Source organism: Rhinolophus sinicus, chromosome 4 (genome assembly GCF_057876585.1).
Source record: "Rhinolophus sinicus isolate RSI-liver-muscle chromosome 4, RSI-T2T, whole genome shotgun sequence".
In the NCBI taxonomy this organism is placed as follows: Eukaryota; Metazoa; Chordata; class Mammalia; order Chiroptera; family Rhinolophidae; genus Rhinolophus; species Rhinolophus sinicus.
Window position 1 is genome coordinate 98808916 of NC_142504.1, and position 27816 is coordinate 98836731.

General features: G+C 46.7%; 1 protein-coding gene across 2 annotated transcripts; it reads left to right on the forward strand.

Annotated features, from left to right (window-relative positions):
• Positions 1-1321: 1321 nt before the first annotated feature.
• On the forward strand, positions 1322-23909 carry LIPG (lipase G, endothelial type). 2 transcript variants are annotated; one of them, XM_074339999.2, is made up of 11 exons: positions 1322-1461; positions 2474-2603; positions 5421-5602; positions 7236-7415; positions 8558-8669; positions 13436-13657; positions 15434-15676; positions 16386-16506; positions 17385-17606; positions 20291-20395; positions 21894-22066. In XM_074339999.2, the coding sequence occupies exons 2-11, from the start codon at positions 2507-2509 to the stop codon at positions 21913-21915; spliced, it is 1506 nt and encodes a 501-aa protein (XP_074196100.2). In that variant the 5' UTR covers positions 1322-1461; positions 2474-2506; the 3' UTR covers positions 21916-22066. The 2 variants fall into 2 exon arrangements, with proteins under 2 accessions (XP_074196100.2, XP_019577031.3); XM_019721472.3 differs by lacking the exon at positions 1322-1461 and having other exon boundaries at positions 2211-2603; positions 21894-23909.
• Positions 23910-27816: the final 3907 nt, after the last annotated feature.

A 27816-nucleotide genomic window follows, 5' to 3' on the forward strand; every position in this document is an offset into this window, starting at 1 on the left:
TTCCCAGATCCCATTGTGGTTCTTCAGGAAAGCATGATGAATAACAAGCAGTTGATGATACATTACTTTAATGCTTTTGTAATTTAATGTGATTGTAATTTCATTATGTCCTTTGAGAGTTCTCACATGATATTTTAACACAGAGACACATGAGGGCACTCTAACCAACCAGCAATAAAACTTAAATGGTTTCATAACCTTGGCAGTTTAAAAAAAAGGATGTTGATTTTGTTGAATCTGTCCCCCTTCCCCGTTACCCGCCCCAACCCCCCGCCCCCCAGCAAGATAACCAACTTTGCAGGAATACCTAGCTTCTGTATGGGATCTCACTAACCTGTGACAAAGGCCCCCAACACACACCCTCTACACTTTCTTGTTAAGGTTCTGGGGGCCATGGCTTTGAGCAACTCAGAACAGAGAAGGGGATTTTTGACTCATAGGTACTCATTGCCTCAGCTACTGATGAGATAGAGCCATTGCACCTAAGGGCTTGCATTTAGAGGTCAACTGGCCAAATCAAACCTAGAGGGGAGATACCTGGTTGACAAGATTTCCTTGAAACCTGCAGGCTGTCTTCGTGACTCACTTTTCCCATCTATAAACTGGAGATAATATCTGACATATTTGTGTAGTTTGCCAATAGACTAGGAGGGCAGGAGAGGGTCAGAAGCCACATACCTGGCAGTGTCATTTACCATCCCATTGAGTTTTATATTCAAAAACTAAAGCCAGCCTGCCTCTTGTTAATGAATTATCGCACAGGGGAGGGACAAAGCGTGCTCCGCTGGCAGCTGGAGTAACAGAACCGGGATAGGTCGGAAACAGGACCTGCTCCTCGGGACTGGTTACCCCACACAGATCTTGCAGGCTGGGGCCCCGGCACCAGGGAGGAAGGAACGCGGGGCTGCTGGGGCGGTTTTCCTCCGCAGGCAGGAGCGGGACAGGTTCCTGGCGACCGCGGGGTTACTCGTGGCCAAAGGTGCAGTCTTGCAGAGCCCGCTCAGCCTGGCAGAACGCGGTGCGATGGCGGTGCGCAGCCTGCGGCGGCACTTTCTACCTCTCCCACCGCCTCCGCGTCCCCCACGGTTGGTGAGGCAGCCGCTCTCCGGTTGCCCCGGCCGCCGCCCTTCGGGAGCCCGCGGCTCAGCTCGCGCTTCCCTGCCCCAGACGCGGATTCTGGGCCAAGTTCACTGGCGCGCTCCATCCTCGGTCCCGGGGTCCCGCGGGCGGAGCGGGAGCCAGGACCCAAGACCTGAGGGAGAAGCCGGGACGCGGATCAATACAGGGAAGGAGAGGAGGGGAAGATGATGAGAGGAAGAAGCTGCTTGATTCCACTCAACAGGTAGCTGGGGCGCGTCTGCCGAGACTCCGCGCTGGTCACGCGTCTGAGACCCCCAAGTTCAGCTCACTGTTCCTTTCGGGGAGCGCCGCCCAGTATCCCTCCAGTCCGCCACCCCCGAGGTAAGAGAGCGCTTACCACGTGGCAGGCGCCGCACTAGGAGTGCTGTACTACGTTATCTCCTAATTCCCCCTACACCCCGAAGCGGCAGGAACTGTTACCGCAGGTACTGGGGACGAAGGAACAACCTTGGAGAAGTTAAGTGGCTTGCTCCGGCTTTTGCAGCTGGTGGCGGATGCGAGGACTCCGAGAAGGGTCGGTGTGATCCTGACGCCGCGGCCACCGTCCCCAGTCCCTCAGCTCTGCCCGGTTATTGTCCTATTACGCTTGTCTGCACCTGTTGAGGGCCTCGCTGGGCGGGAGTGAAGGAAGAAGAGAAGGCCTAAAGGGGCGATCAGGGTCCCTTGGCCTGGGGTGCAGAGAGAACATTCCGGCGCGGGGGTGGCTTTGCACTTTGGAGAGGATAACCTTCCTTCCCCTGGGCGCAGGGTATCGGGGCAATGGACCCCTTGCAGTGGCAGGGGAGAGCGAAGAATCTGGGGTCCAGGAGTGGGCACTAGGAGAAGTAGGGAGCGTGGCAGCCTGCGGAGCCTGCGGAGCAGGCGGGGGCGAACGCAAGGCTGAGCGTGCGGAGCGTCCACGTGGTGGGTGTGCGGCGCTTCCATTCAAACTTTGGGGAGTCTCGGTTCTGGCGTCACGAAGGTGTGACCAATCCGAGTCCCCGGAGGGGAATAAATTATGCAAATCACCATCTGGCGATGGGTCAGATGACTCCGATAGTTTAAAAAACCTACCTCTCTGGGAGCTCGCGGTGTGACAGTGGCGAGCCCTTGCTTCCACCGCGGGGCTCACCGTGAGGGCAGATCTGGCTCTGGTTCTCATTCAAGCCTCTTCACACTCCCTCCACCGCCCCGCCGCTCCACTTAGCCAAGTTTTCCACCTCCACTTTCAGGTGTCTCAGGCCACCACTCTCTGGTCGAGGGAAGGTGCCTACTTAGGGTCTTACGGGCTCCGACTGCTGGAGACCCCGAGAGCCCAAGAAGTGTTTTTTTGTTTGTTCGTTTGTTTTTGAAGTCCTGTTTCGCGGAAGGGTGCGTGGCGGGCAGGATGAGAAACTTCGTTCTTCTGCTCTGCCTCTGGGGCGCCTATTGTTGCTTTGCCGCAGGAGGCCCCGCGCCCCTTGGTCCAGAGGGGCCGCTGCAAGGTAACGTGCACTTATTTTTATTACCACCCCCCAGCTTCTTTTCTGTGCCGGGCCCCCTCTGTCTTGCCTACCCTTCTTCAGTCCCTTCTCTTTCCTGTGAAATCCTTCCTTTCTCGCTGCGCTTTCCATTGGCTCCTTCTAACCAGCCTTGCAGGTCGTTTGTCGCTCGGCGCTTCCGACCAGGGCATCTCTAGCGGGACATCCGAAAGGTCGCACGCACGCTGGCGGGTGTGCTCGCCCGCTCGCTCTCGCCCCAGCCTCTCCCATTATTTGGGTCCCTTCATCAGGGCTGTCCAGTCGGCCCAGTTGGCTGCCCGCAGCTCTCCAACCTGGCCCTCGTCTTTGAACCTGGAGGTTTGCGAGTCGAGGTTGTGAGAAAGCTCTCTCACGTGGCGCCCCTCTTGCGTTTCATCTCGGTGTAGGTGTTTTGCGAGCTAAAGTGGCAGGGAGCATTTGGTGAGTGACTTGTGCCCAGAAGCTATTGGGTTTGTTCCTCCAGCTTGCCAGCCTCCTCCCTAACACTCTTTCCACCCTCATCCCTCCCGGCCCCACCTGCTCTTCCTCTTCCTACCTCTCTCTTCACCTTCCTCCTTCTAGCTACTAGCTCTTCTTTTTTTTTTTCTGAGTTCTGCATGGAAGTCTCTTCCACTGGAAGAAGCTGCCCAGGTGGAGTGAGGTAGGATCACCCAGAGGGAGTGCCAGGGGAGCCCCTACACTGCACCCTCTTATTTCATCTTTTACTCTAATGCTGAGGTTCGGCCAAATGGTATCAGTCCATGTCAGCATATCGATGGGTTAGAAGATTAATTTGAATGAATGAATGAATGGGAAATCGCCTTGCTTTCCTTAGCATGTCTCCAGCTCTCTGCTAAGAAGTGTGACCTGTGGTAGGTGGGATCTCTAATTCCCGTCCTGTAAAATGCGAAGGTGTTTGTCCAACTTCTGTGTTTGTGATTCTCCGTATTTGTGTGCCATTTGATTCATTCAAAGAAGTTTCTACTGCATGCCTGCTTAGTGCCAAGCACTCTTCTAGGAGCAGGTGAAAATGCTTGCCCTCATGGAGGTTACATTTCAGTGGCAGGAAGACAGACAGGAATCTAATTAAAATACAGAACTGGTGCTTGGTATTATGGAGAAAAATAAAGGAGGAAGGTATGGAGTGCTGGTGGGAGAAGGGGGTGCAGTTTTAATCTGTGATCAAGTTTCTCTCCTTGAGAAGTTGACCTCCAAGAGCAAGAAACTGAAGGAGGCGAGAGATTGAGCCATGCGGACATCTGGGTGAAGATCAATCCTAAAAGTCTGGAGTTGAAGTGACCAAGACGAGAATAGTAGGAATGAAGCTAGAGAACTCGGGTCAGAGAAGCCAGCTGCTAAGGCAAACCTTTTATGTCAATATGTGGGTTTGTCCACCAATCTGTCCCAGGAAGACAGCAGACTCCTTTCCCTTCTCTTCTAGAATTCCCCATCTGGTCTCTGTGAGTAGCTATCTGGGTAGAAATTAGGGAAGTGTCAAGTTAGTTATGTCCATGGTTCAAATTTCTGCCGGTTGGGGCTTTTGTTCATTGCTTTAATGACAAAGTTCAGCTCATGTGTATTTAGTTGCATTTTCTGGAACCTTATCCTTTTTACATCTGGTTCATTTTTGTCCTCCACCTGCCCCCATTCACCAACCCCCTTTCCACGACTCTGGTCTCTCTTTCCATGATTCCATTTGCTTCTTAACTCTGGGATAAATGAAACTCCTGGGATGGTCATTTGATATCTTTCTCCCTGATTTCTAAGTGACAGGAGAGTTTAATTTTCTAATTTCCTAGCTTGTTTTTCTTTTTGTTTTGTTTTGTTTTTTGGTATCAAGGGATGGTTTCCTGGATGGATGTCTGGAAGAGTGCTGGATGGGGTTCATTTAGGACGGTCAGAAATAGGGTGTTGATGATAGCATCTAGTTTTTAAATGCCATAGGGACCGTCAGTGACATCAGCTGTGTTTTGGGAGCAGTGCCATCTAGGAGATGGTGACCAGTGGATCTAGAGAGAGTGGTTTTGCTGCTCTTATGAGTTTCTCTGTGGAAACTAGAGTGATGTCTGGCACATGCCCGGCACTGCAAGGAGCACTGAGGATGCATGAGTTTCTGGATTAAGTGCTGGAATCAAGATGGGAACACTAGGGGAACATAGGTCGACAGCTTCTTACCTCCAATTCCAAAATGCAAAATCTCTCGAAATTGGAAAATTTGGTAACTTGTCTGGCAGCAAGACCTGGCCTGACCTGGCCTTATCTGACCTGAACTGACAGGAGGCTATTTGCAATTTTCTTTTTGCCCTCGAGTGTGAGTAGTCATGTATTCCCCTGCAGATTCTTAGAGTATTTGATGAATGGGGAATGCCTTGCTGGGGGTGTTCTATAATACATGGTATATGTACCATAATGTTTTCTAAAATGTGAAGATTTCTGCATTCTGCAACTGCGCTCGTCCCAAGTATTTCAGGAAAAGAATTGAGGACCCATACGCTAAAAGGAGTACCTTGAGGGAAGGAAGGAATATTAGTCTTGAGAGGGAAGGAGAAAGAAAAGCAAGACACCTGTTTATTTCAGAGTCACGGTCATTAATACTAGTGACTAATTAAGACTCTTAAATGTAGATGGGATGGCTCCCTTTTATAATGTCTTTGCAATTCTTCTGGGAGGTAAGGAGGAACCATTCAGCCTATGTAAAAACTACAACCCAGAGGGGTCAAGTCATTCACTCAAGTTTGCACTAGAATTAGACCCCAGATACTCCAGCTTGCTAGATGCACCCACTCTGTTCTTTTTCCCCAGATGAACTCCACAAAGGCAGGGATGTACAGGCTGCTGCCAAACCCAGTGTAAGGTTCAACCTCCGCACCTCCGAGGACCCAGAGCATGAAGGATGCTACCTCCCTCTCGGCCACAACCAGCTCCTAGAAGACTGTGGCTTCAACATGACAGCCAAAACCTTTTTCATCATTCATGGATGGACGGTGAGTCTGGGGGAGGGAGCTCTGTAGCTTTACGCAAGATTTGGTTTCCTTTGTTTGGGTCAATTAAAAAGAATACTGGTGCTTCCAGATTCCACTCTCTTTCTCCCCCTCTTTTCTTGTGGGCTGCTTGTATTTTAGACAGCTGTGAAGAATGTAATGGGCACTTCGCTGAGGGGGCAATCTGGACTCCAGCAGGGTGGTATTTAATGCTGGCACACAGGGCTTTCAGAAAGTGGCTCTCCTGAGGGCAGCAGCCCAGCTCCATTGGCTCTTAAGAACCCCTCTAATTACACTTAATTACATTGGTCAACCACTGCCTCACAGGGGCCATCCCTCGGTAAGAGCTAAGCTGAACTGAAGCAACTTGACTGGCTCAGAGAATCTATGAAAAGCCAGCTGGCCTGGCTTGCTGGCCGCTGTTGGCATGGTGCCCTCCTGTTTGCATAGAGGTAGCTCCGTTTAAAGGCACTGGGGCTCTTTATGTGCCCTAGCTGAGCAATTCACATTGAAAGACCCATGACAAACTTCAACAGAAAAGGGCTTTAACACTCAGCTTCAGAAGCTTTTGACCAGTGAGGGATTTGTTCATTCATATAATGACAGTCTATAGGAAAATGGCACTATTAACTGAGCAGGTTTCTGCCTGGGCTAATTGGGAGGGGACATTTCTTCTCTTAATGATGAGAAATTCATATCCGTTACACGACTCCTAGGTCTTTAGGTCTATCACCAACAGTTGGGGTCAGGCCTGGGGTGGTGAGGGGTTAGGTGCCTACCTACCTAATGTGATTGAAGAGATGATTAAAAGCCTGTCCATCTATCCTCACTCCACAGCCCAGGATTAGAATCGTGCATTTGAACCTTTTAAAGTCCTCCTGTCAAAATGCAAATACAAACTGTCTGCAACTTACAAATGGGTTGCATTCCAGAAAGTTCTTTTGTAATCTGTTTGGAACTTGGAACAGCAGTTTCCCATAGAAGCAAGATTGTAAATGGCATTTGGATTCCCAGCCCAGGCACAGAAAATCTGTTTGTCTAATGATGTACTTGTGGATAGGTTTACAACTAGACCTTGTTGCCATTTATACTTTGTTTCTGTGGGAAAATGTGTTCTGAGTTCTAATTTGGCATTCCTGGGACAGATCTTCCCTACCCTGGGGTCAAGCGGGATGGCAGAGATGGGTTGTGAGAAGGGGTCATTTGTTAACTCTAGGTTTGCCTAGAGGACAGCATCTTCCTGCATCTCCAACAGGGAAGCTAATTCTCCAGGACAACCCTTCCCAGTTGTCTTTGAATGATGGAGTAGGCCACTTGCCTGACTGTGGTAGGGACATAGGCTAACCGTAGGTCAGCATTGCCACCAATGCACATCTCATCATGGCCCTATCAGACAGTTGGGCAGCAGCAATGAAAATTTTGATGGGAAAACCTGGGGCTATGGAAGACAAACATCCATGTAGAAATCCTGCCTGTCGCTGGTCCTGCTCACGTGCAAATGTTTGATCCCTGATCAGTCAAGATGAAGGTTCTGGAATCAGCTGGGAAGAGGGTCACGGGACTGAAGTCCATATTCATTAGGATGTCTGAAACCCAGAGAGGAATTTTTTTTTTTAAAGTCCTATTTTCTCTGCAGATGAGTGGCATATTTGAAAATTGGCTGTACAAACTCGTGTCAGCCCTACAGACACGAGAGAAAGAAGCCAATGTCGTGGTGGTTGACTGGCTGCCCCTGGCTCACCAGCTCTACACCGACGCTGTCAATAACACAAGGGTGGTGGGACATAGCATCGCGAGGATGCTCGACTGGCTGCAGGTAATGGGATGAAAGGGGTCATCTTCCATCATGAGCAGCATCTTGAACCCAAACCTTCTTAAGAATATACAGGTCAGACTGCGTTCCAGTGAATCAGATGTCTGATCAAAATCTCTGGGATTCAACGTTTTACTGAACTAAGTATTGCTTGAAATACTTGAAAGCTGGCACTGATAGAGAGCCTTTTAAGTATTGATATACCTCTGGATTTTTCCTATTACTTTATCTGCTGGAAAAATGTTTGCCTTCTTGGTCATTACTTGCTGATCATAGAAACGGATCCCCTTAGGTTGGTTGGGAGTGGCCAGGGGCCAGATTGGCTTGTACTGTTACAAACCTACTGAAGTCCTTTCTTGCGTCTGAAGGGTGGCTGTCCTGAGAGTGGGCTGGTTCAAACAATTGCAGTCTAATGCCTCCCTTACAATAGTAAGTGTGAGAAACAGATCCGGAGGTCTTAAACTTACTTTTTATAGGGTAATCATTTGCTTGAGATCAGTGGCCTTACCTGGAGGCAGGGGTGCATTGGCAAAGTGACCTGATTATCTGGGCAATTCCAGCCTGAACTTCCTTTTGTCCACGGAATTGGATGAAGTATGTCAGAATCCTGGTCAGGGTTCTCGGCATTTCCTCAGCCTAGGTGGTTTTGTAGAGCTTGTTTCCTGAGCTATGGTGGCAAATCCCCACCTTCTCATCCCCCACTGGTGGAGTGCCCTGTCAGGGTCCGATGTGAGGTGGGCTTGTGAGGGCATAGCTCCTGAGGCCTCAGAGGGTGGGTGAGGAATATGCTGTCATAGCCTGTGGGTGGCACTGGCTCCAGTGAGCCTTTGCTTTGACCTCCAGACTGCCACCCTTCCCCCCATTAGATAAGGCCAGAAAAAACAGAAAACATGTAGGGGAAGGGTCAGGTATGCAGCTCCTAGTCACAACCTGCCCCCAGGACTTGGCATTTGAAGTGCCACCAAGTCCTTTGACCTCCCCTTACCTGGCTATGTCCCATCTGTGTTGCATTGCCAGCAAAGCCAGCTGTGCCTCTGGAAGGCCCTGTCCCTGGCTCCTCCTCATTGTGATTGAACCGAATTGTTGATGAGTCTGTGGGCTCAGGACCACCCTTCTTACTCACAGACTTTTGTGACTTCCTGCAGGAGAAGGAGGGTTTTTCACTTGGGAATGTTCACTTGATCGGCTACAGCCTTGGAGCTCACGTGGCTGGGTACACTGGCAACTTCGTGAAAGGCACGGTGGGCAGAATCACGGGTAAGCTCTGCTTCCTCCACAAACAACTCGTCCCTGAGCTCCTTTAGCTCCTCTGACAAGCTGGCTGTTCTGAACCAAACAGGCAGTGGGGGTGAACTGTAGAGGGTTAGCTTTCGAAGAAACCTGGAGAACAGCTGATCCAGAGCTCTTCAAATGTTCTGTTTAGTCACAGAGCCCTTTCTTAAATCAAACTTGTGCAGCACCCAGTATATGAAACAGACAGAAGGGCTGTGCTGGTCAAAGCTGGGTAGGTGGTGGGCAGTGTTTGCCTTGCTATTTGGGCTTTTCCTTTCCCCAGAGGAATCGCAGGGTCCCAGAGCACCAGGGAACACCATTTGAAAACCACTGGTCTGGCCCAACAGGTGAAGAAACACCCAGGGGCAAATAGCTAATAACTAAAGGGCAGAAGTGAGGTGGCACCCTGACCTCCAAGCTTCTGGGACTTATTTCCCACTTCCACCCATGATACTCCAGGACCTCAAGGGAAAAGAGCGAGTGATGGATCCTGGTTTGAATTCCTCCTCATTTCTATTTCATCCACCAACAGTCTCTTTCCAACGTTTAGCTGGCATACTTATTAGTGATAATTACCTGTTTAGAATGGGTGGTTCAACTTTGTCTTTGAAGAGACCTTTCTGGTATTGGTAACCCAGATCGTCAATAGAAAATTGAGCTTTCCGTTTCAGTGAGCTTTTGATGTGAGCGTTTGGATCAAATCATTTAATGATTGTGAAAAGTGGAAAAGATTCGCTTTCCCATTTTAAAGCCCCCTCAGATACAAACACAGGGCTTCCTCTAGGCTAAAATGAATGGCAAATTTGTTGCCCTAAACTTTTATCCTTCCAGCATTCTTTTACTCGTCCTCACTCCCCGCTTTCCCTTCATCCCCGACATACTAAGGGCCCAACTGCTCACCTAGAAAGAGTTGATTAATTGCTTTCCCAGCAGTGTTTTCATTTTGAAACAGGACTCAGTAGAAGGGCATCCTTAGCTAAACAATGACTTACTAAAGGTAGAATTTCAGGTTGCAGCAGTAAGCTGGTGGGGTAGAGTTTTTAAAAATATGTATTTGTAAGGTTTTAGTGGATCTTCTTAAATCACTGTCCTGGGCTTCAGTCTAATGTGTGTGCAGATGTACGCTCTCCTTTCGATCCAATGATTTGATTCAGCATAGTTTGAACGCTTTATTTTTGTTTACCAAGACCGCAGGCCCTGAGCTGTGTCAGAGGGCAGTGATTGTGTGGCCACGCATGACTGCTCATTAACCCACTGCCAGTGCAAAGCTGTTCGACCTCAAGCCACTCTGGGTCCTGCTGTCTGAGCACCTCCTCCTGGCCCCCAAGAGAAGCATGATGTTAGGGTCGGGGTGGCCGTTCTGGTGGGGGCCAGCACACCCCAGGCCCCCACCAGAGAGCCACTGGCAACACGGACAAGCTGCAAAGCCTCCCTTCCCCTATTTCTGAATCTCAAATCAGATGGGGCTGGTGAGGAGTGAGTGTTCCAGTTCTTTCCCCCTGCCTGTTTGGGTGGCAGCTGCTCTGAGATGTGGGCTTCGCTGGGAGAATGCTAATGTTCTTTGTGCTGTCTGCCGGGAGCATGGGGGCTGCATGTCCTGAGTGCAGCCCCTTCTTTCTGGCCTTTCTCTGTGGAGCAAGGGCCTGGGGTGAGCACGACAGGAAGGAATGGCCTCTGTCCAGTTACCAAACAGCACCTCAGGGTACTTGGCTGACCTGATGCCAGCTGTTGGACATGTCTGAGGGAGGAGGCTTGCGCACTTCCCTCTCCCCTTGGACTTCTCATGGGCCTGGCTGGGAACCACGCGGTCCTGACTGGTCAGAGGACCAGGGACTGGGGAATCCTGCAGCTTGAAGGGTCCTGAGGCCACTGATGCTGCTGTGCAGAGGCGCCAGGGGGTCCTTAGCCTGGAGCCTGCACAGGGATACCTGAACCCCAGTCTTGCTTGGATCAGAGGACTATGGACTGGAGTTTGTTGAGAGAAGTCTGTGATGTACTAGGGAAGAGGTCATATATTTCTAATTGAACCTGTGTCTAGTTAGTTATAAATAAATAATCAAACAGATTCATTCATTCAAGAAATTCATTCATTAAGTGTCCAGTCTGCAGGCTCTGGGCTAGATGCTACCTAACGTCAAGGAGTTAATGTATGACAGGTATTTTATGCTATCTCTGAGCCACAGAGCACTTAGGCAGAGGGAGTCCTTTTGGCTTCATTTTACAGATGTGGAAACTATGTCAGTGCTTAAATAACAGGCCCAAGATCTTGTACCCTAAGTAGCAGAGCTGGGATTCAAACCCAGCCTGTCAGAGTCCAGAGCCTGCGCCTAACCACTATCCTACATTTGCCTCTCTTCTGTTAGTAGAGATAAAGTAGCTGTTGCAGTGTAGCAGGCTCTGCCTAGTCAGGCCAGGATGCAGAAGGTTTCCTGTGTGTGTATGTGTGTGCATGCATGTGTGTGTATGAGTATTCCACTTGCTGGAAAGAGCACTTTGGGAGGAGTCTGGCCAAATGCAAGAAGGGGTAGTTCTCCATCTTCTCTCTTTATGGAAGGGATAAGTTCTCTCTCCCATTCCTAATTTAAAAAGTAAATTGTGTAACTTTTCCCCAGAGCCCATGCGCCCTGGCTATGTGTCAGGCCGGGTCAGTCTGGGTAGATGAAGGCTCAGCCTGGCCTCCAGCCGGCCTGTGGAGAAGCCCTGTCAGCCGCCTGCATTCCTGCAGCGCAGCTTGGTTTCCATGGCACTGACTGTCTGGTGAAGACTTCTGTTCACACCAAGCAAAGAGCCCCTCTCTCATAATGGTTACAAAGCAGATTGTTCCTCTTTCTTTTTTTTTTCCTCCAGAGGACATGGCAAGAGCAGGGAGAGGCTGCTTGTGTCAGTACTGTTGTCCTTGCCGTCTCTAAAAATGAGTAATCATGGGCAACTCTGGGAGGACACTGCTTTTGTGCCATCTTTCTTTTGGGTCCTGGGCTGGGGATGCGCCTGCGAGCAGCCTGGGCACCCTTTTGCCTCCGTCTCACACATGTGCATCTAAAGTTCTTCTGGAAACGATTTAGACTTTCAACCTCTACCAGTTCTCAGGAGTAATGAGTTCCACAAGTTTACTGGCCACTCTAGACAATAGCTCTGCCTTTTGTTTATCCTAAAATTCCCCCTCTCAAGCCCCACCATGTGCTCCCAGGTTCTATGGCACTGGGTTCTGGGGAACACAGTCCTACTACCCAGCTCTTCCTTTTTGTGACTCTGCTCTTGGTCCCATCTCCTCCCTGCTTAGGTGTTTTGAGATCAGGGTTTCTCAACTTCGGCACTGTTCACATTTTGGGCCGGTTAATGCTTTGTTCTGGGCGCTGCCCTGAGCATAGCTGGATATTTATCAGCATCCCTGGCCTCTACCCACTAGATGCTAATAGACTCTCTCACCCTCCCCGCAATTGTGATAACCAAAAATGTCTCCAGACATTGCTAAATGTTTCCTTGGGAGCAAAACCATTCCCAGCTGAGAAGCACTGTTCTAGACTAAACGGACCCCCTTCTGCTGCTGCACAGATTCTTTTCTTAACTTTCTCTCTCTGTGTCTAGTGCAAGGAGCCTTCTAGGTTGGTATGAATTCAGCTCCCATAATTACTTGGGTTTGGGAATAGTAGCTAGTATTTACATTGACTTACTCACTATCTCACATGAACTGCATGAATTAAGACATTCACATTGTATTTTATAGGTGATACTGAAGCATAGAGAGAATTTTCAAAATCTGGCCTATAGACCATGTACTTTTAGGATCACCTGGGGAATAAATATATTTCTGGGCTTTATAGTACCAATCAGAATTGCCAGGGGGTCAGGGAATCTGCATTTTATGGTTTGCAAATTCTTTTTTGGATAGTTTTACATTTATGTGTATCCAAAATTAAAAGATGGTGGAAGTCTCTCTTATAGTTGCCATTACCTGTCCAATTCCTTTCCCCAGCCTCTCCCCCAGCATATATCCACACAGGTAACAGGGGGCTGGTGTGTCCTTCTAGAGCGTTTTGTAGCTTCAAAGTGGAATCTGAATTTGTAACAAGCTCCCGAGTAATATTTGTGGTGTTTCAAATGTGAGAACCAGTACTTTATACAGAGATGCTTGACTATTCAATACAGAAAGTTTGCTGGAAAGAAGGTTTTCTCTTTGCAGCTGCAAAATAGAGGAATTCTGGAGGCCTGGGATATGGATTCTCAGTATATCTGGTGTCCCCCCACATCCCCACTCTTGCCATTCCACCCCTGGACTGGATTCATCACTAAAGGAAGAGGGAGATTAAGTCCAAACACAAATAGCTCAGTTTGGGGAGACTGAGTCTTCCCTCCAGAAGATATAGGTAGCTTAGTTATTCTGTAAAACGCCTGTTAAACTGAGGCTGTGAAAGGCCCTCAGTGGCAGAATAAATGGGATGGATGGCTCAGTTTCAGCCAGCCTGAGTTCTTTCTAGAACTGCTCCGGTTCTGACAGTCCGTGGTTCCTCGGAACTGCGTGTCAGGATAAAGCTTGTGGCCAGTTTACTGAGTCAGCTGAGGTGTCAGGACAGGTGAAGGCTCCAGAAGACCCTGGAAGTCCCTGGACTGCCAGCCCCATGCTTGCCAGACAGATGCATGGGGCTGGGCTCGGAGGACGGTTTCATTCTGCACACACAGACTTAATGTTACGCCGGGACGGAATGACTCGGAGCCCCTGACACAGTTGATCTCGGCTTCCCCTTGTGCTGTAGGTTTGGATCCTGCTGGGCCCATGTTTGAAGGGGTGGACATCCACAGGAGGCTGTCTCCCGACGACGCAGACTTCGTGGACGTCCTCCACACCTTCACGCGTTCCTTCGGCTTGAGCATCGGGATTCAGATGCCCGTGGGACACATCGACATTTACCCCAATGGGGGTGACTACCAGCCGGGCTGTGGATTCAACGATATCTTGGAGTCAATTGCATATGGAAGTAAGTTCCTTATTTTCTGCTTCACGTCGAGGTTTGATTCAGTTATCACATTTCCTCCTAAATCAGCCAGAGCTGCTTGAGCTCCCGGCCACATTCATTTTGTTATTCCCACTTCCTCCCCACAGTGGCCCTCCAACACTGTGAACAGCCTTCCCGTGGTCTCTGCTCTGCTTTCTCATACTTTGAGGTCACAGTTATTGATGAATTTTTTAAAAAACTAAACGAATACATGTTTGTTGAAGAAAATCAAGCAACATAGACTTGCTTAAAGCAAAAAATAACCCTTCCCACTCACCATCCACTCCCACTCTTACTTGTACTCAGAAGTAGCCAATAAGAATGAACAGTTTAGTGTGTATCCTTCTGGTCTTTCTTCTTTGCAGATTTATTTTATATGTGTATGTGTGCGTACATTTTCCAAAATCACATTGTTCTGCAAATTTCCTTTTTCAATTATAATATATTATGGACAGTGATAAACTTCAGAGCACATAGGTTACTTACCTTATCCTTTTTGAAGGCTGTAAAATATTTTATAGCACATATGATGTCATTTTTTGTAACACTGTAAAGTAAAACCAAGATGCTTTCTCCATTCACTTATCATTTATCTTCTGAATGCCTGAGCCTCTTCCCAGGAGACTTGGGATGAACTGAATTTGCTGCTGAAATGGAGGTGTGGCCCCAGTGGCCAATCCCTTTCTGGGTTTCTCATTCACTCACTGTCTTGGATCCTGGTAGCATTTCTAAGTCTTAGAGCCAGTCAGCTCTCTCCAGTCTGATGCTGTGCCCTTGGGTATCCTACTCTGTCACTCATACTGTTGCCCTCTCCCAATGTGGTAATATCCAAGTAGCCCCTCAAGGGCTTGGAGGTCCATGCAAGGGGAATTCAGCCCTGCCTTAGAGGATGGGAAGACGGCATTTCCTAAGGCTGGTGGTGTTAGTGAGGAAGGGGTAGGGGTGGCCTTGCCAAGCTCTTCTTAAGGTCCCAGGATTTACTTGAACTATTGGCTTTACCCTCTGGTTACAAGAAGTAATGATGTACTATGGGCCAGAAAAATCCAAATTATACTCCTAACTTTACAATCAACTGTATGATCCTGAGCAAACCGCTTCATTTTCACAGGCCTTTGGGTCATAATCTATAATTGAAAGGATTAAACTACAATGGGGTTGGCCAACATTTTCTTAAAGGGTCAGCTCGTAAATATTTTGGATCTTGCAGGCCATGGAATCTCTCTTTCAACCACTCTACTCTGCTGTTGTAGCATAAAAGGAGCCATCGATGATCTATAAAAAAATGAGCATGGTTGTGTTCCAATAAAACTTTATTTACAAAAACAGGTGGCCAGCCTGGAAGCTGTAGCTTGCTGAGCCCTGGACTTGAGGATGTTTAGCATCTGATCCATTTCCAGCCTTTTGTGACTGTGCCACCTTATCAGGAATTAGTGACTCCTATGGCACCACTGGTCTTCATTACCCTATTTAGTGCCTATTATATGTGCTCTCGGGCTCTTTATTGCTTTGTGTGTATTAGTGCTATCTTCCCACCTGGAGAGCAAGCAGTTAGGTGGCAGGAGTAACCTTCAGTTCTTCTACATCTTAATGGGAGTCTGACACATCACTGGGCATGTATTAAGAATTACACAGACAAGAGCACTAACAGCAACAATGAAAATAGTTATTACTGATGAGGTGCACAGCACTTACGGATTGAGCAGGCAAATCACCGAGAAGTGGCTCATCCTGAGTGTTTTCTGTCTCCCCGTCCTGCAGCAATCGCAGAGGTGATGAAATGTGAGCACGAGCGGGCTGTACACCTCTTTGTCGATTCCCTGATGAATCAGGACAAGCCGAGCTTTGCGTTCCAGTGCATCGATTCCAACCGCTTCAAAAAGGGCATCTGTCTCAGCTGCCGGAACAACCGTTGTAATAGCATTGGCTACAATGCCAAGAAAACCAGGAGGAAGAGGAACAGCAAGATGTACCTAAAAACCCGGGCGGGCATGCCTTTCAGAGGTAACCCTCAGTGTCCACAGTGCCCTGAAGCAGGACTTCTGTCTTTACCCTCCTTCTAAATACCATGCTGTGGAACAGGGCACACCGCAGCCCAAGAGATACGGCCGGCAGAGTTAACTCAAATCACAGCCAATCAGATTACACTGCGCATGCCCTAGGAAAGTTAATCTTTAAAAATGAATGGTGGGGACTCCTTTTGTGATAGAAATCATTACTCCATGATCATAGTACCAATATCTTAACTCTCTCTTCCATTGAACTTTTCAAAGCGGTTACATATTAGTTTTCTCATTTGATCGTCACAACACATCTGAGGTAGGACCAACAGGGGTTCAAAAGGATATCTTGCCTTTTTATAACATATTATAAAACCATAAGCTTTTGTGGTTATGGTGGGTGTTATTTCACATGAGGAAATTGAGGCTTAAAGAGCCTTGGTCCTTAATTCAAGGCTACACAGCAGGAAAGTAGCTGGGCCAGAATCCCCAAAAGGTCTCCTGAACCCCAAGTTCAGAGCTCCTTCTTTTATACCTCAGTAACTTCATATGCCATTGGACAGAATGAGACCAGAGAGAAGCTGAAGGCTGGGCTGGACCAAAAGGATGACAGTCCATAAAAACTCAAATATGCTGCGTGACTCAGTTGGGGTCAGGGTGCCCTGAGATGACAAGCAAGGCTCACAAATGTCTTTGTTCTGCCTTTTCTGCAGTGTATCATTATCAGATGAAAATCCATGTCTTCAGCTACAAGAACATAGCAGAAATTGAGCCCAGCTTTTATGTTACCCTTTATGGCACCAATGCAGACTCCCAGAGTCTTCCTTTGGAAATGTAAGTTACAAGTTCCCTTTGCTGGGGTCAGGACAGAAAACAAGTCGGTTTCAGAATGAAAAAGCGCAGGAACATGCAAACAGGAGCAGGAAAGTGTAGTCTGAGTGCCGTGGGGAGGAGCTGGGCGGGTCCAGCGGCCTCTGCAGTCCTCTGTCCCTTTGTATGCTCTCCATCAGGCCCTTGATCCAAAACATTTCTGAGAGGGAAGCTCCTGGGATGAATCAGCAGCGTGAGAAGCTGCTGGATGAGCTGGGCAGGAAGTGCCATTTCGTTTTAGACAATACCTGACACCTGTGGTGTTAGGGAATTGGGACCATCATAGACATCATTCCTGGACCATGTCTAATCATGTGCGGGAAGGGCAGAGAGCAACCTATATATTTGTTGAGCATGCCTAAGGTACCAAGCGTCATGCTGAGTAATGCGGGGATTGCAAAACAACATCAACAAAGTACACGCTCTCAGGGCTCAGGGTTTAATTGGAGGACCAGGTTTGTATGCACACAAATGGGGGCAGGTAGGCTCCCCAGTTGCCAAATAAGAGGGGCAGGCAGAGTTCTGAGAGGAAGAGGCTACTGTTCTACATGGTATGAGACGGTGAGTGAGGATGTGCCTTCTCTGTACTTTCTCATTTCTGTAAATGGGGAGGTGCTCAGGAATGGTTTTGATAAGAAGCTGGGGTGCTGTAGCAAAGTTAGTTTTATGTCAGCATGGAGAACAGCTGAGCTTCCGCCTTGGCCCTGCTGGTGGGGTGTGGATGGCATGGAGGAGGGACCTCTCACTCGTTTCTCTCCAGGCTGTGGGGGGCAGGTGCTATCATTGCTTCACCCCACACAGTGTGGCAGGAAAGGGAGACCAGCTTTTCTCTCCCCTTGTAGAGTGGAGCAGATCAGGCTGAATGCCACCAACACCTTCCTGGTCTATACTGAGGAGGATTTGGGAGACCTTTTGAAGATCAAACTCACCTGGGAGGGAGAATCTCAGTCCTCCTGGTATAACCTGTGGAAGGAGCTTCGCAACTACCTGTCTCCAACCCGCAAGTCTGAGCAGGAACTAAATATCAGGCGCATCCGGATGAAGTCTGGGGAAACACAGCGGAAGTAAGTGCCTAGTGAGCCTTTGTGGCCCCAGGCAGTGGTGAGCAGAAGGCACATGCCTCCGCAGCGTCCTTGTCTTTGCTAAGCAAGCACCTTTAAGCCTTCTGTATCCAAAGCATGTGGGCAAACCCTCAAGCACCTTTGCAAGGAACAGTGAATTCTGGAGCGAGTCCTCTGTTAACTGTTGTGTAGTTTGTGCCCTGATCACAGGCCCTCGGCTCAGAGGGGTGGGCAAGTGGGGGCTGGAATTCAGGCTTTGTTCTGTTTGCCAAGCCCCATGTTGGCCCTGGAGGGAAGGAGGTGGCCCCTGCTTCTAGACAGAGCTCTTTAGGAGTGCTGCCTTGCTCTGGCATCCACACAACCAAAAGTCTTTGCTTGCTCTGGTGCCAAGCACACCAGAGTATCAAGTCCAGGGAGCCCCTGGGATGAGGTCTGTGGGAGGGCCTGGTTTTCCTCGCCGACTATTTTCAGAGCATTAGATCTCTTCTTTGGAAGCTCTGAGTCAAGGACATGGGGTGGGGTCCTGACGTCAAGTAACAGAGAATCCTCTGTGCTATGCCAGCTGGCAGTTTCCCCACGTCTGTTAACACCAAGCCTAGCATGAAAAATCCAGGACTTTATCTATGAGGCTCTTAAAGCGTGTCTTGACTCTCTGCGCAGCTTCTTTCTAAGTAGAAGTCAAGCAAGTCTGGAAGACCTTTGTCAAGAGAGGGGTCTTCCTTGGTCAAGTCCTTTAGCAGACTTCTGGGAGGTCACTGCCAGTCTTGGGGTGGTAGGAAGCAGCCTCCAAGCTCTTTGTACCTCATCGGACATTTTCTCCATTACAGTTTCCATCCATCACTTCTGGCATAGCTTGGCTGTGGGGGCTGGGAGAGTAGAGGCTTGGGTCCCTTGTCTGAGTGATTCTGGTCTAGAAACTTAAGAACTGGAGGGGGTGCTAGCTGGAGGGAGCTGTTAGCACCAAGGCTGTGAGCTAAATAATTGTGTGTCTTTTTTCCTAAGTGCAACCTGTGCCTGCAGGGAGGGGTGGGGGATGGTAGCAGAAAGATGATCATTTTTATGAAACATTTCAAATATAATGAACCACCGAAACTTTTACAAATGTAAGTTTGTTTTCATATTGGTTTCAGATAGAAGATTTCAAAAAAGTAACGCATTACAGGTAGAGTTGAAGCCCCTTGTGCCCTCCCCCTGTCCGATTCCTCCCCTTTCAAACCAAATGTATGAAATCTTCCAACATTAACTAATGTTGGCGTCTTTAGCTCCTTCATGATTTTTATACCTTTCGTATTTCTGTTGGTATCCATACCAGCATGGAGAATTGTTTTGGAAGTTTCTGAAGTTGACATGAATTGTTTTGGAAGTTTCTGAAGTTTACATGAATGGATATATCCCTTAACAAGTTGCTTTTTTTTTCATTCAACATTGTTTATGAAATTTATCCAATAGGTATAGATCGAGTCTATTCACATTTAACTCCTGTATGCAAGCCATCATTGTACAAACAGTAGTTTCAACATTGTTCTATTGACTATTTAAATGGTTGCTACCTGTTGGCAGTCACAGGTAGTGCTGAGATGGTCATCCTTGGACACTTTCCTTGTGACGTGTGGAGGGCTTCTTTGGGGCATGGAATCACTGGGTTATGGTGTATGTCTTCTCCAGCTTGACTAGGTATTAATTCCTTCTCCAAAGTGTTTGGACCAATTTTCCATTTTAGCCATAGAGTAACAGTGTCCCTTTCTCCTCCTCCTCACCGACATTTGCTGGGACATTCTTGTCATTCCGTTGGGTGTGAATTGCTCCCCTACAGTTGTTTTCATTTTTTTTCCTGATTGTGATAAAGCTGGTCACCTTTTTGTATGTTTATGTGCTGTTTGGGCTTCCAGGTAAAGGTTCTTAAAGCTGTTCTCATTATGGCTTCTGTCCTCTAGGTCAGCGTCAGGGTCAGGTGTCCCACACATGTATAGTTCATGGGGTCATGTTAACCACACACCGCCAAGGCTGGGGTAGTCCACATGACTTGGCTGTGAGTTATAGGCAAAATGGTTTTTAGACCACTGATTGTTTCTGTGATCTTGGTTGTCCATTTCCTGAATCTTTGATTTGAACTCGCAGCTGAGGTCCACTTATGCTTGTTGATGGATATTTATGAGCACCATATACTGGAGTTTCTCCATTTGAGAGTTTACAGTCTACTGTAGATATAGCAATCCACAAGCAATTCAAGGCGGTGTATAATGTATTGAAATAAGATGAAACATTCATTATTAACTCCATGCCATAAGAAGTAACTAGAGCAGCAAAAGCAACATTTATACATATGAGGATATGCTTTGCTATTAAATTGAGAGGTCAGGGCTTGGGCAGTCAGGGAGGCTTCAGAGAGGTCATGCCTTGAAAGGCAGACAGTCTTTTTTGGATAGACAGAGGGAAGGAGGTGTAAGATGTGTGATTAAATACAGCGTGAACCGAATCGTGGAAGACGTCAAAGTGAGGCATTAGAGCGCTTGCAGTTGCAATGGGGAGTTCTGAAGGTTCTTGAGTCAGGGTGTGGCATGATGAAAACGTCTCCTTTCTCCTTGCTCTGTCTACCTTGGATCCAGACACACCATCTGGCCAATGCACAGCCATGTACCTTCCCCTCTAGAATTGTGGCTACTTCTGTGGTTTCTTTTTCCTCCTAGATTTACTTTGTGTGCAGAAGACCCTGAGCACAGCAGCATATCCCCTGGCCAAGAGCTCTGGTTTCGCAAGTGTCTGGACGGCTGGAGAATGAAAAATGAAACCAGGTAACTGGGACTGTCTCATATGTTCATACAGCACGTGTTGATGGGTCACCTAGCATGTGTGGACATGGATCTTGGCACTTGAGACATAGCAGTGAACAAAACAGATAAAAATCCCTTCCTTTATGAAGCTGACCTTCTGCTGGAAGGAGACAGACAAGTCACTGGAACATACAGGATGACCAAGGGTGTTAATATTCCTTTGCCTCTTGTTCTGCCTCACCCCACAGGGGTCACAATCCATGGTCCTGGTGGAATGAGGTCTTTCAGTAACTACATACCTGGGATTGGTGCCCATGCCCCATCTTAGACTGAACTTCTCTGTAGTGACTGGGGCTGTGGGAAATTCCAGGGTTCCTAGCTTCCTTCTGGGTACCCAGTTGGAATGAGTCGTTGGGTGTGAGGTAACAGGGAAGTACAAGGTATAGTCCTTTTTGTTAGGTTTTCAGGAACCCGAGTTGGTATGGGGATATTGGTAGGCAATTCTCCGTTTTTGAGAAGCAGGAATGCTTGTGTGTGTGTGGTGCTGAATCAGACAAAGGGGCCATCTTGCGTCAGTGTCCTATTGTCCCATGCTGGAGTCCCATTATTTCAGAATTGAGGAAGGCTGATATCTCATGGTATGAGACAGTGAGCACATCAAAAAGGGGAACCTGTCATATACCCTCTGAGCCTAAACACCTGCTGAGGAGGGAAAACAACGTCCCACTGAGCCCCACTTCTTGCCCCAACCAAGGTCCTAGATAATAGTGCTGCTGCCGTACAGTGAGCACGTAGCATGTGCCCACCCGTATGTTATCTCATGTACGTGTATCATCACCACCATGCACTGGTGTTGGGGAACCTGAGGCTCAGGGTGTCACTCTTTCCAGGTCCCCCAGCTGGTGATGGCAGGTGAGGATAGAAACAGATTGGTTTACTTTAAAGCCTGTGCTCTTTCTTGAGCGTGGAGGTTCCACTCGCTCGGATAAATCACCTCACTTCCATCTGGGTATCAGTTATCAAGCAGCTGTGCCCGTGCTGGGGTCCCCTGGGATTAACCGTCTGCCAACCCAGCTGCTCTGTCTATAGCCTCTCTTGTGTTTCTTGATCCAGGCAATTCTCCCCTTTTTGAGAAGCAGCTCTCCCCACAATTGTGTGTGTGCATGCATGCGCGCGTGTGTGTCTTGTGTTCACGTGTGTGTGTTGCAGGTGAGTATTGTGCTAAGTATGTAAATGCAAGCATTGAGATGTATGGAACTGAGAACCCGGAGAGGGCTCCACTGTGGTCTTTCTCAAAGTGAATCTGTGGCTTGGTGGAAGAGGGGAAGGAAGAAGCACTCAGGCAGGACCTTTTCCATTTGATCTGGAAGGGAAGCAAGGAAAAGAGTGCGGTAGGTATGTAAGAAAGCATAGTTGTGAGTTGAACAAGGCAGACCCACAATCCAGGGTGTGTGTCAATATGGGCTGGTGTGTAGGCTAAGCGAATTAATGAATACCACTCTCACTTGATTCCTTTCAGGTCAAATGTGGAGCTTCCCTGAGGGTGCCAGCAAGGCCCCCTGCCCTGTCTGCGAAGCACATGGAGGAAAGTTACTGCTGAGGACCCACCTGATGGAAAGACCCCTTTCGGCCTTGACCCTGAAGCACAGGGAAGTGCCTACTTGCTGGGCCCAGGATCTTGCTTCCTATGACAATTCGGACTTCTTACCAGAGGGGATAGGCACTGCTGTTCCTGCTGTTTCTGCTGCTCCCCTAGCATAGCTCTAATGCCAGACCTGTGTGCAAATGGCCGAATGCCCAGGCCTCTTTTACACACCGGGCTGGTTTCTAAGTGACTGGATGAGCCTGTGCTTTGCCTGACAAGGAACACTGGCTCTGCATGGAAGTGGCTCTGTGTGGAAGGCTGTCTGCTGCCTGGCCTGACTTGAGTCACAGTGGGAGGTCGTCCCTCTGGGAGCTGACTCATGTCAGGATGGCAGATCTGTGACTTTGTTCACCTAGAGAGAGGAGATGAGATCTTAGTAGTGCTGAGACCCTTGCTGTTGGGGTTCAATGGGCTGCATCGATCAATATCAGTTACTTTTTCAACATTCTGTCCTGCTCCTTAACTCACTCTTTATAGCACACATCATTGGGTTTCTTATTTTTGTATTGCTCATTTTTTTGATTGGGCAAATGTTTCTTAAGCACTTAACCTTAATGGGGTTGGAATTTGTAGACTCCCTTCCAGTTTATACGGTCCGTGAATATACATGTGATGAAGGCACAAAGGGCGTTGGGGGAGAGCTACAGGATGAAAGAGTTAGGGACCCTGAGGCTTTCAGTAGTTTCTACCTATTTCTTCTGAGTTATGACGTGCACTTCCCCTAAGAGTGACATGTTTGATCACCAGTAGAGTAGCAAACAGAGCATCATATGTGCTGGGGACCAGGATGGTGGCCAATTGCTAGATACGATTGATTTGGAGCAAAGTCTCTTCGGTTCATGAAGACAGAAGGTATCACATATGTTACATGTATCTGTTTATACAGAGCATCACTTGTCAAATGGCTGGTGCTAAAATTTAACAGTGTGTTTTCCTCCTTGGAATACCTTGTTCTAATACTAGCCCATTTTCTGTGTTAAACGTCTTGCAAAAGCCTCCAAATCTTCATTTGAATTAATATACATGATCTCCCCCTCCCAGAAGCCCTTTTTTACTTTCCGAAAGATTTGCATGTATTGTCACCTAATTAGAGACACAACAGGAGGTGAGCTGGGCAGCTGTAATGTTATTATCCCTATTTTACAAAACTGAGGCTCAGTGAGGTTCAGCCACATGCCTAGAATTATATACCAAGTTGGTAGTGGAGCCAGGTGATGACCCAGATTTCCTGGAGGCAAAGTATGTGGTATGTTGGTCTCTGTAACTTTATTAAGACTTCTATCTCCATCTCATCAACTTGACCCAGATGTGACAAACAAGGAATTTTTTTCAGAGCTCGCCATAAAACCCGAAGCCCTTTTATTAATATATAACCAGGAGAACAACTGTGCCAAGGGGTTGGGCTTTTTATGGCTGAGATTTATTTGGAAGGAAATATGATGTCAGGTAGGGGGAAGAGTGGTTTTCTTTGTACTTAGTTTATTAAAGGATACTATTTTAATCTTGTGCCAAAGTTGTCATTGTTCAATGCCAAACTTCAGAAGACATAAGCAATGAAGTCTTAAGTCAAGGTATTTTCTCAATCCAATTGTGTGCTTCTGTTGCTTGTGTGATTGCATTCTAACCAAAGCGGAGCTTGTATCCTGGTTATTTCCATTTTAGCAATGGAAGCCTTGGGAATCGAATCCTCGGTGGGTCCTGTATTTATACATTTAGCTTGAAGACTTTTTTGTATATGATGATGCTTTTTGTAATGCTACTTAGAACATTATTTATTTATCAAGTGTTTATAATGTATAAAACAATATATGGTTAGTTTTTACTTTAAGATTAACCAATTTCAAGATTTAAAAATTTTAATAGTGAAAATAATAAAAAATCTGAAAAATTCGTGGTCTGGCAACTCATTTCTTGAAAGTTGAGAGAATTATGGCTGCCCACGTCTAGGGTTTGACAAAAAGTTACTTTAATATGAGGTATAGTCTCTATTGGATACTAATTGTTGGTAGGAGGTGGACAACAACTAAAGGACAAGAAGAAAAATTATTTGAGTTGCAGTAGAAATATCTGAAGGTGGATGTTAGGAGGGGTGGCCTAACACTGGGGAACATTAGTGAGGATATGGGTTTGGTAGCACGTGACCTAGAAGACAGTGACATAAACCAGGTAGAAGTTGATTTATCTATTGTTTTAACTCCCAGCTAGTATTAAGGTTCTGTTCCATAAAGTCAGGACGGTCTAGGCTCTTAGTTTTTTTGCTGTGTCATCCATAGGATGTTCCCCTCATCCCTTCAATCCAAAGTACCCCCATTAGGTCCCCTTCCAGCCAACTGTGGGAAAGTGGAAACAGAAAGGAGGCACATGTCCCCTCTTAAAAGCATGACTGAGAGGTTGCCCACCTTCTTTTGGACAGAAATCAGAGTCACATGGGAAACTGGGAAATACTATTTTTATTCAGGTTGCTCAAGGCCCAGTTGAAAATCCAGTTACTATTTATAAAAAGTGAAATTGGATATTGCCATCTGTTCCTCAGGAATTAATTTTTATTTCCTAGAGGCAGGGAGATAGACCAGGGCACCCTTTATTTTTTTAATTAAAAAAAAATTTTTTTTTTTTAAATAAATTGGTGAATATTGGGGAACTGTGTGTTTTTCCAGGAGCCATAAACTCCATGTCAAGTCGTTTTCAATCTAGTTGTGGAGGGCGCAGCTCACTGGCCCATGTGGGAATCCAACTGGCAACCTTGGTGTTATGAGCCCTGCGCTCCAACCGCTGAGCCAACTTGCCACCCCCAGGTCACCCTTTAATTCATTCTATTTTGTATTTAATTTTTAGTATTCTGAAACTGGTCTATCTCTTGAAGTTTGATGAAGTACATCAATTTGACTTCATTTCTGGTCTTAAATGTTGCAGTGTTTTAAAATGAAAAGAAATCTCTCTGTTAGGGGTTTTCATGCTGGTGGAAAGTAGCTGCTCTTTATTTTCTCCTAGGACATTCTGAAATATTAGGTTTAATAATGGCAGTAGGGGAGGAACTGGTTAGACCAGGGGTGTCCAAACTTTTTTCAATGTTTTTCACCAAGGGCCATATGCGGTAAAATACACAAACAGCCGGGCCACTCCCTCGAGGTGAAGTACATATTGCCTCACCTGGTTTATTTAAGTAAACTAAATATATTTTTGGAATTTGCTGCGGGCCAATTGACAATGGTTTGCGGGCCGCAGTTGGCCCGCGGGCCGCCGTTTGGACACCCCTGGGTTAGACAATAAGAGTTCTTCACCTAATTGTTAGTTCTTAACATAATTCAGGTAACGCGAAAGGGCTGAAATCTGGCAGACTTCAGGAACTTTTGAAATTGCCCAAAGGTTAAGGCAGCCTGGATGACCCGTTACGTCTTGTCTGACATGGGGATTCAGTGCCACCCCTTCACTAATTAGAGCAGGGAACTCCCATGGGACCTCCTTTGACTCTACAAACTGACGCATTGAACTCTTCGGAAGGACAGATGCCAAGTAGGCACTAGAACAGCCATGCTTACCCAACACGGCATTTCTTTAGCTATTGCCTCTGTGTTTGGAGCTACCCTGGGCCCTCTGCCATGTTAACTCCAGGAGAGCAGAGTTTTATCTGGCTTGTTGGCTCTTGCAGCCCTAGAATCTCAATTACTGTCTGGAACATAGTAGGTATTCAATAGATACTTAAATGAATAGATGAAATTAGGTACAAGAAACCAGCTGCTTGAACAGGCAGTAAGGGAATTGGGAAAAGTGTAATGAATTTGGAGTCCAAGTCCTGGTATGTTACTCAGTACCATGTTTCCCCGAAAATAAGACCAGGTCTTATATTAATTTTTGCTCCAAAAGACGCATTAGGGCTTATGTTCAGGGGATGTCATCCTGAAAAATCGTGCTAGGGCTTATTTTCCGGTTAGGTCTTATTTGCGGGGAAACACGGTATTATGTGAGCTTTAGGCTAAATATACTCTTCCAAGCCTCTATCTGCTCATGAGAAAGAGAGACAATACCTCACAGGGCTGTAGTTATTAAATATACATAATGAAAAGAAATCATTGTTTTGTAAACATTTGAATCAGAAAAGGACAAAGATGAAAATAAAATTCTATGTATACATGGAAAATTTATATATGACAAAGTTGTTATATTAATCATTTGGAAAGGAGTGGATGGTTAGATAGAAGATGCTGGAAAGTAGGCTCATTAAAAGAGAAACATTTTGGATCCCTGTCTCATACCATATACAAAGGTTAATTCCATTTTAATGAATGATACGAGTGTAAAAGAAAGCCAATAGAAGCAGCCATTAGCTACTAGATATTATAATATATACACAACTGGTCCTTGAACAATGTTTTAGTTCAACAGCATTTCATTATAATATTGATGAGAAAAAACAACTTGCTCCTTGGAAGGGACCACTGTCTGTGTGGAGTTTGCATAGCTTTCCCATGTCTGTGTGGGCTTTCTCCAGGGACTCTGTTTTCCTCTCACACCCCAAAGATATGCATATGTGGTGAATGGCGTGTCTACATGGTCCTAGTCTGAGTAAGTGTGGGTGTCTGTGTGAGTGGTCCTGTGATGGCAGGGCGTCCTGTCCAGCGTGGGTCTTCCCCTTGGTCCTGAGTTGTCAGGAGAAGCTCTGGCCACTGCATTCCTGACCTGGAATAAGCAGGTTGGAAAATAATGATCTGACTTGTTTTTATTAATGTTTCTGAAATGTATGTATAGCTCACATTTATTCCAATGTTTCATATTAGAGGTGTTTTGGGTCTCTGTTTAGAAGTTTGGTGATGTTTTTGTGACCAGAAATACGCTGTAAGAACTTAAATTCTTATTTGTATCAGTTAGCCTAAGGTAAAATTGATTTCATCATACATTGTTTTCTTTAGAAGTGGAAGTTTCCAAGAACTTTTGGATGACATTAAGGGAGGACTTGCCGTATTTGAAATCTAGATGAAGCCTGAACAAATATAAATGTCACCATTGGAACAATAAGTAATAGAAAATTAGAATAGGTCAACAAATAAAGGAACTGAAATGCTAATAAAGGGTTTTTCTTTACCCCATACATTAAAAAAAACCTCTCTAGTCGTAGAGGTTTTACTGGGAAGTTCTATCAATATTTCAAGGAACGTTCCCTGCTGCCTTCTTTTCTGGTCCCTATAACACATTCTCACATTGTTCTACGCACTTTTCCTCTCATACCCCTCAAACGCTCCATTTTCCAAATTTGTTGGACTTTCTACTCCCTCAGCCCAAGCTCTCACTTATTCAGGTAGCTGACTTCTACAGAGGTTTGTTGGAAGCTTTTAACTGAACTCAGTCATGCTCATGTATCAATGACTAGTAGACCTTTAAGCAGTCCAGAGTTATTTGCATTGTAAAAAAAACCAGATGCTTGTTAACCCAAATGCATCTTTGATTTTCACGGAGGCAGCAGAGCCAAATCAAAAGGAAAGTTTCCTGTAAGGGTGGGAAAATATTGGGTCAGAGGGGCCACTTTACGAATAGTCAAGTCCTGCTCGGGAATCTTTCCTCTGATCAAGTCTCCTAAAAATATTGGAGACTGGTTTTCATGGTTGATTTCATTCCTTCACTCAGGATCCCATAGATCCTCTATGCATCAGCATTTGTTCCCCACCCCACCCCCAATGGTTTCCATGGTGGCAGTCGTTGCCATGGAGAGGTGTCAAAGCTGCCTTTTGTAACCGTGGGTTTATCTACAAACTGAAGATGGTCTCGCCTAAAAAAAGATGAATAAGTAAATAAAAGAGAGTAA

Bases quoted from the DNA above. Each gene is read 5' to 3' on its own strand.
- LIPG (XM_074339999.2), top strand. From the start codon at position 2,507: ATGAGAAACTTCGTTCTTCTGCTCTGCCTCTGGGGCGCCTATTGTTGC. The intron at 7,416-8,557 runs GTAATGGGATGA...GACTTCCTGCAG, and splicing joins GGATGCTCGACTGGCTGCAG to GAGAAGGAGGGTTTTTCACT. The intron at 16,507-17,384 runs GTAAGTTACAAG...CTCCCCTTGTAG, and splicing joins CAGAGTCTTCCTTTGGAAAT to AGTGGAGCAGATCAGGCTGA.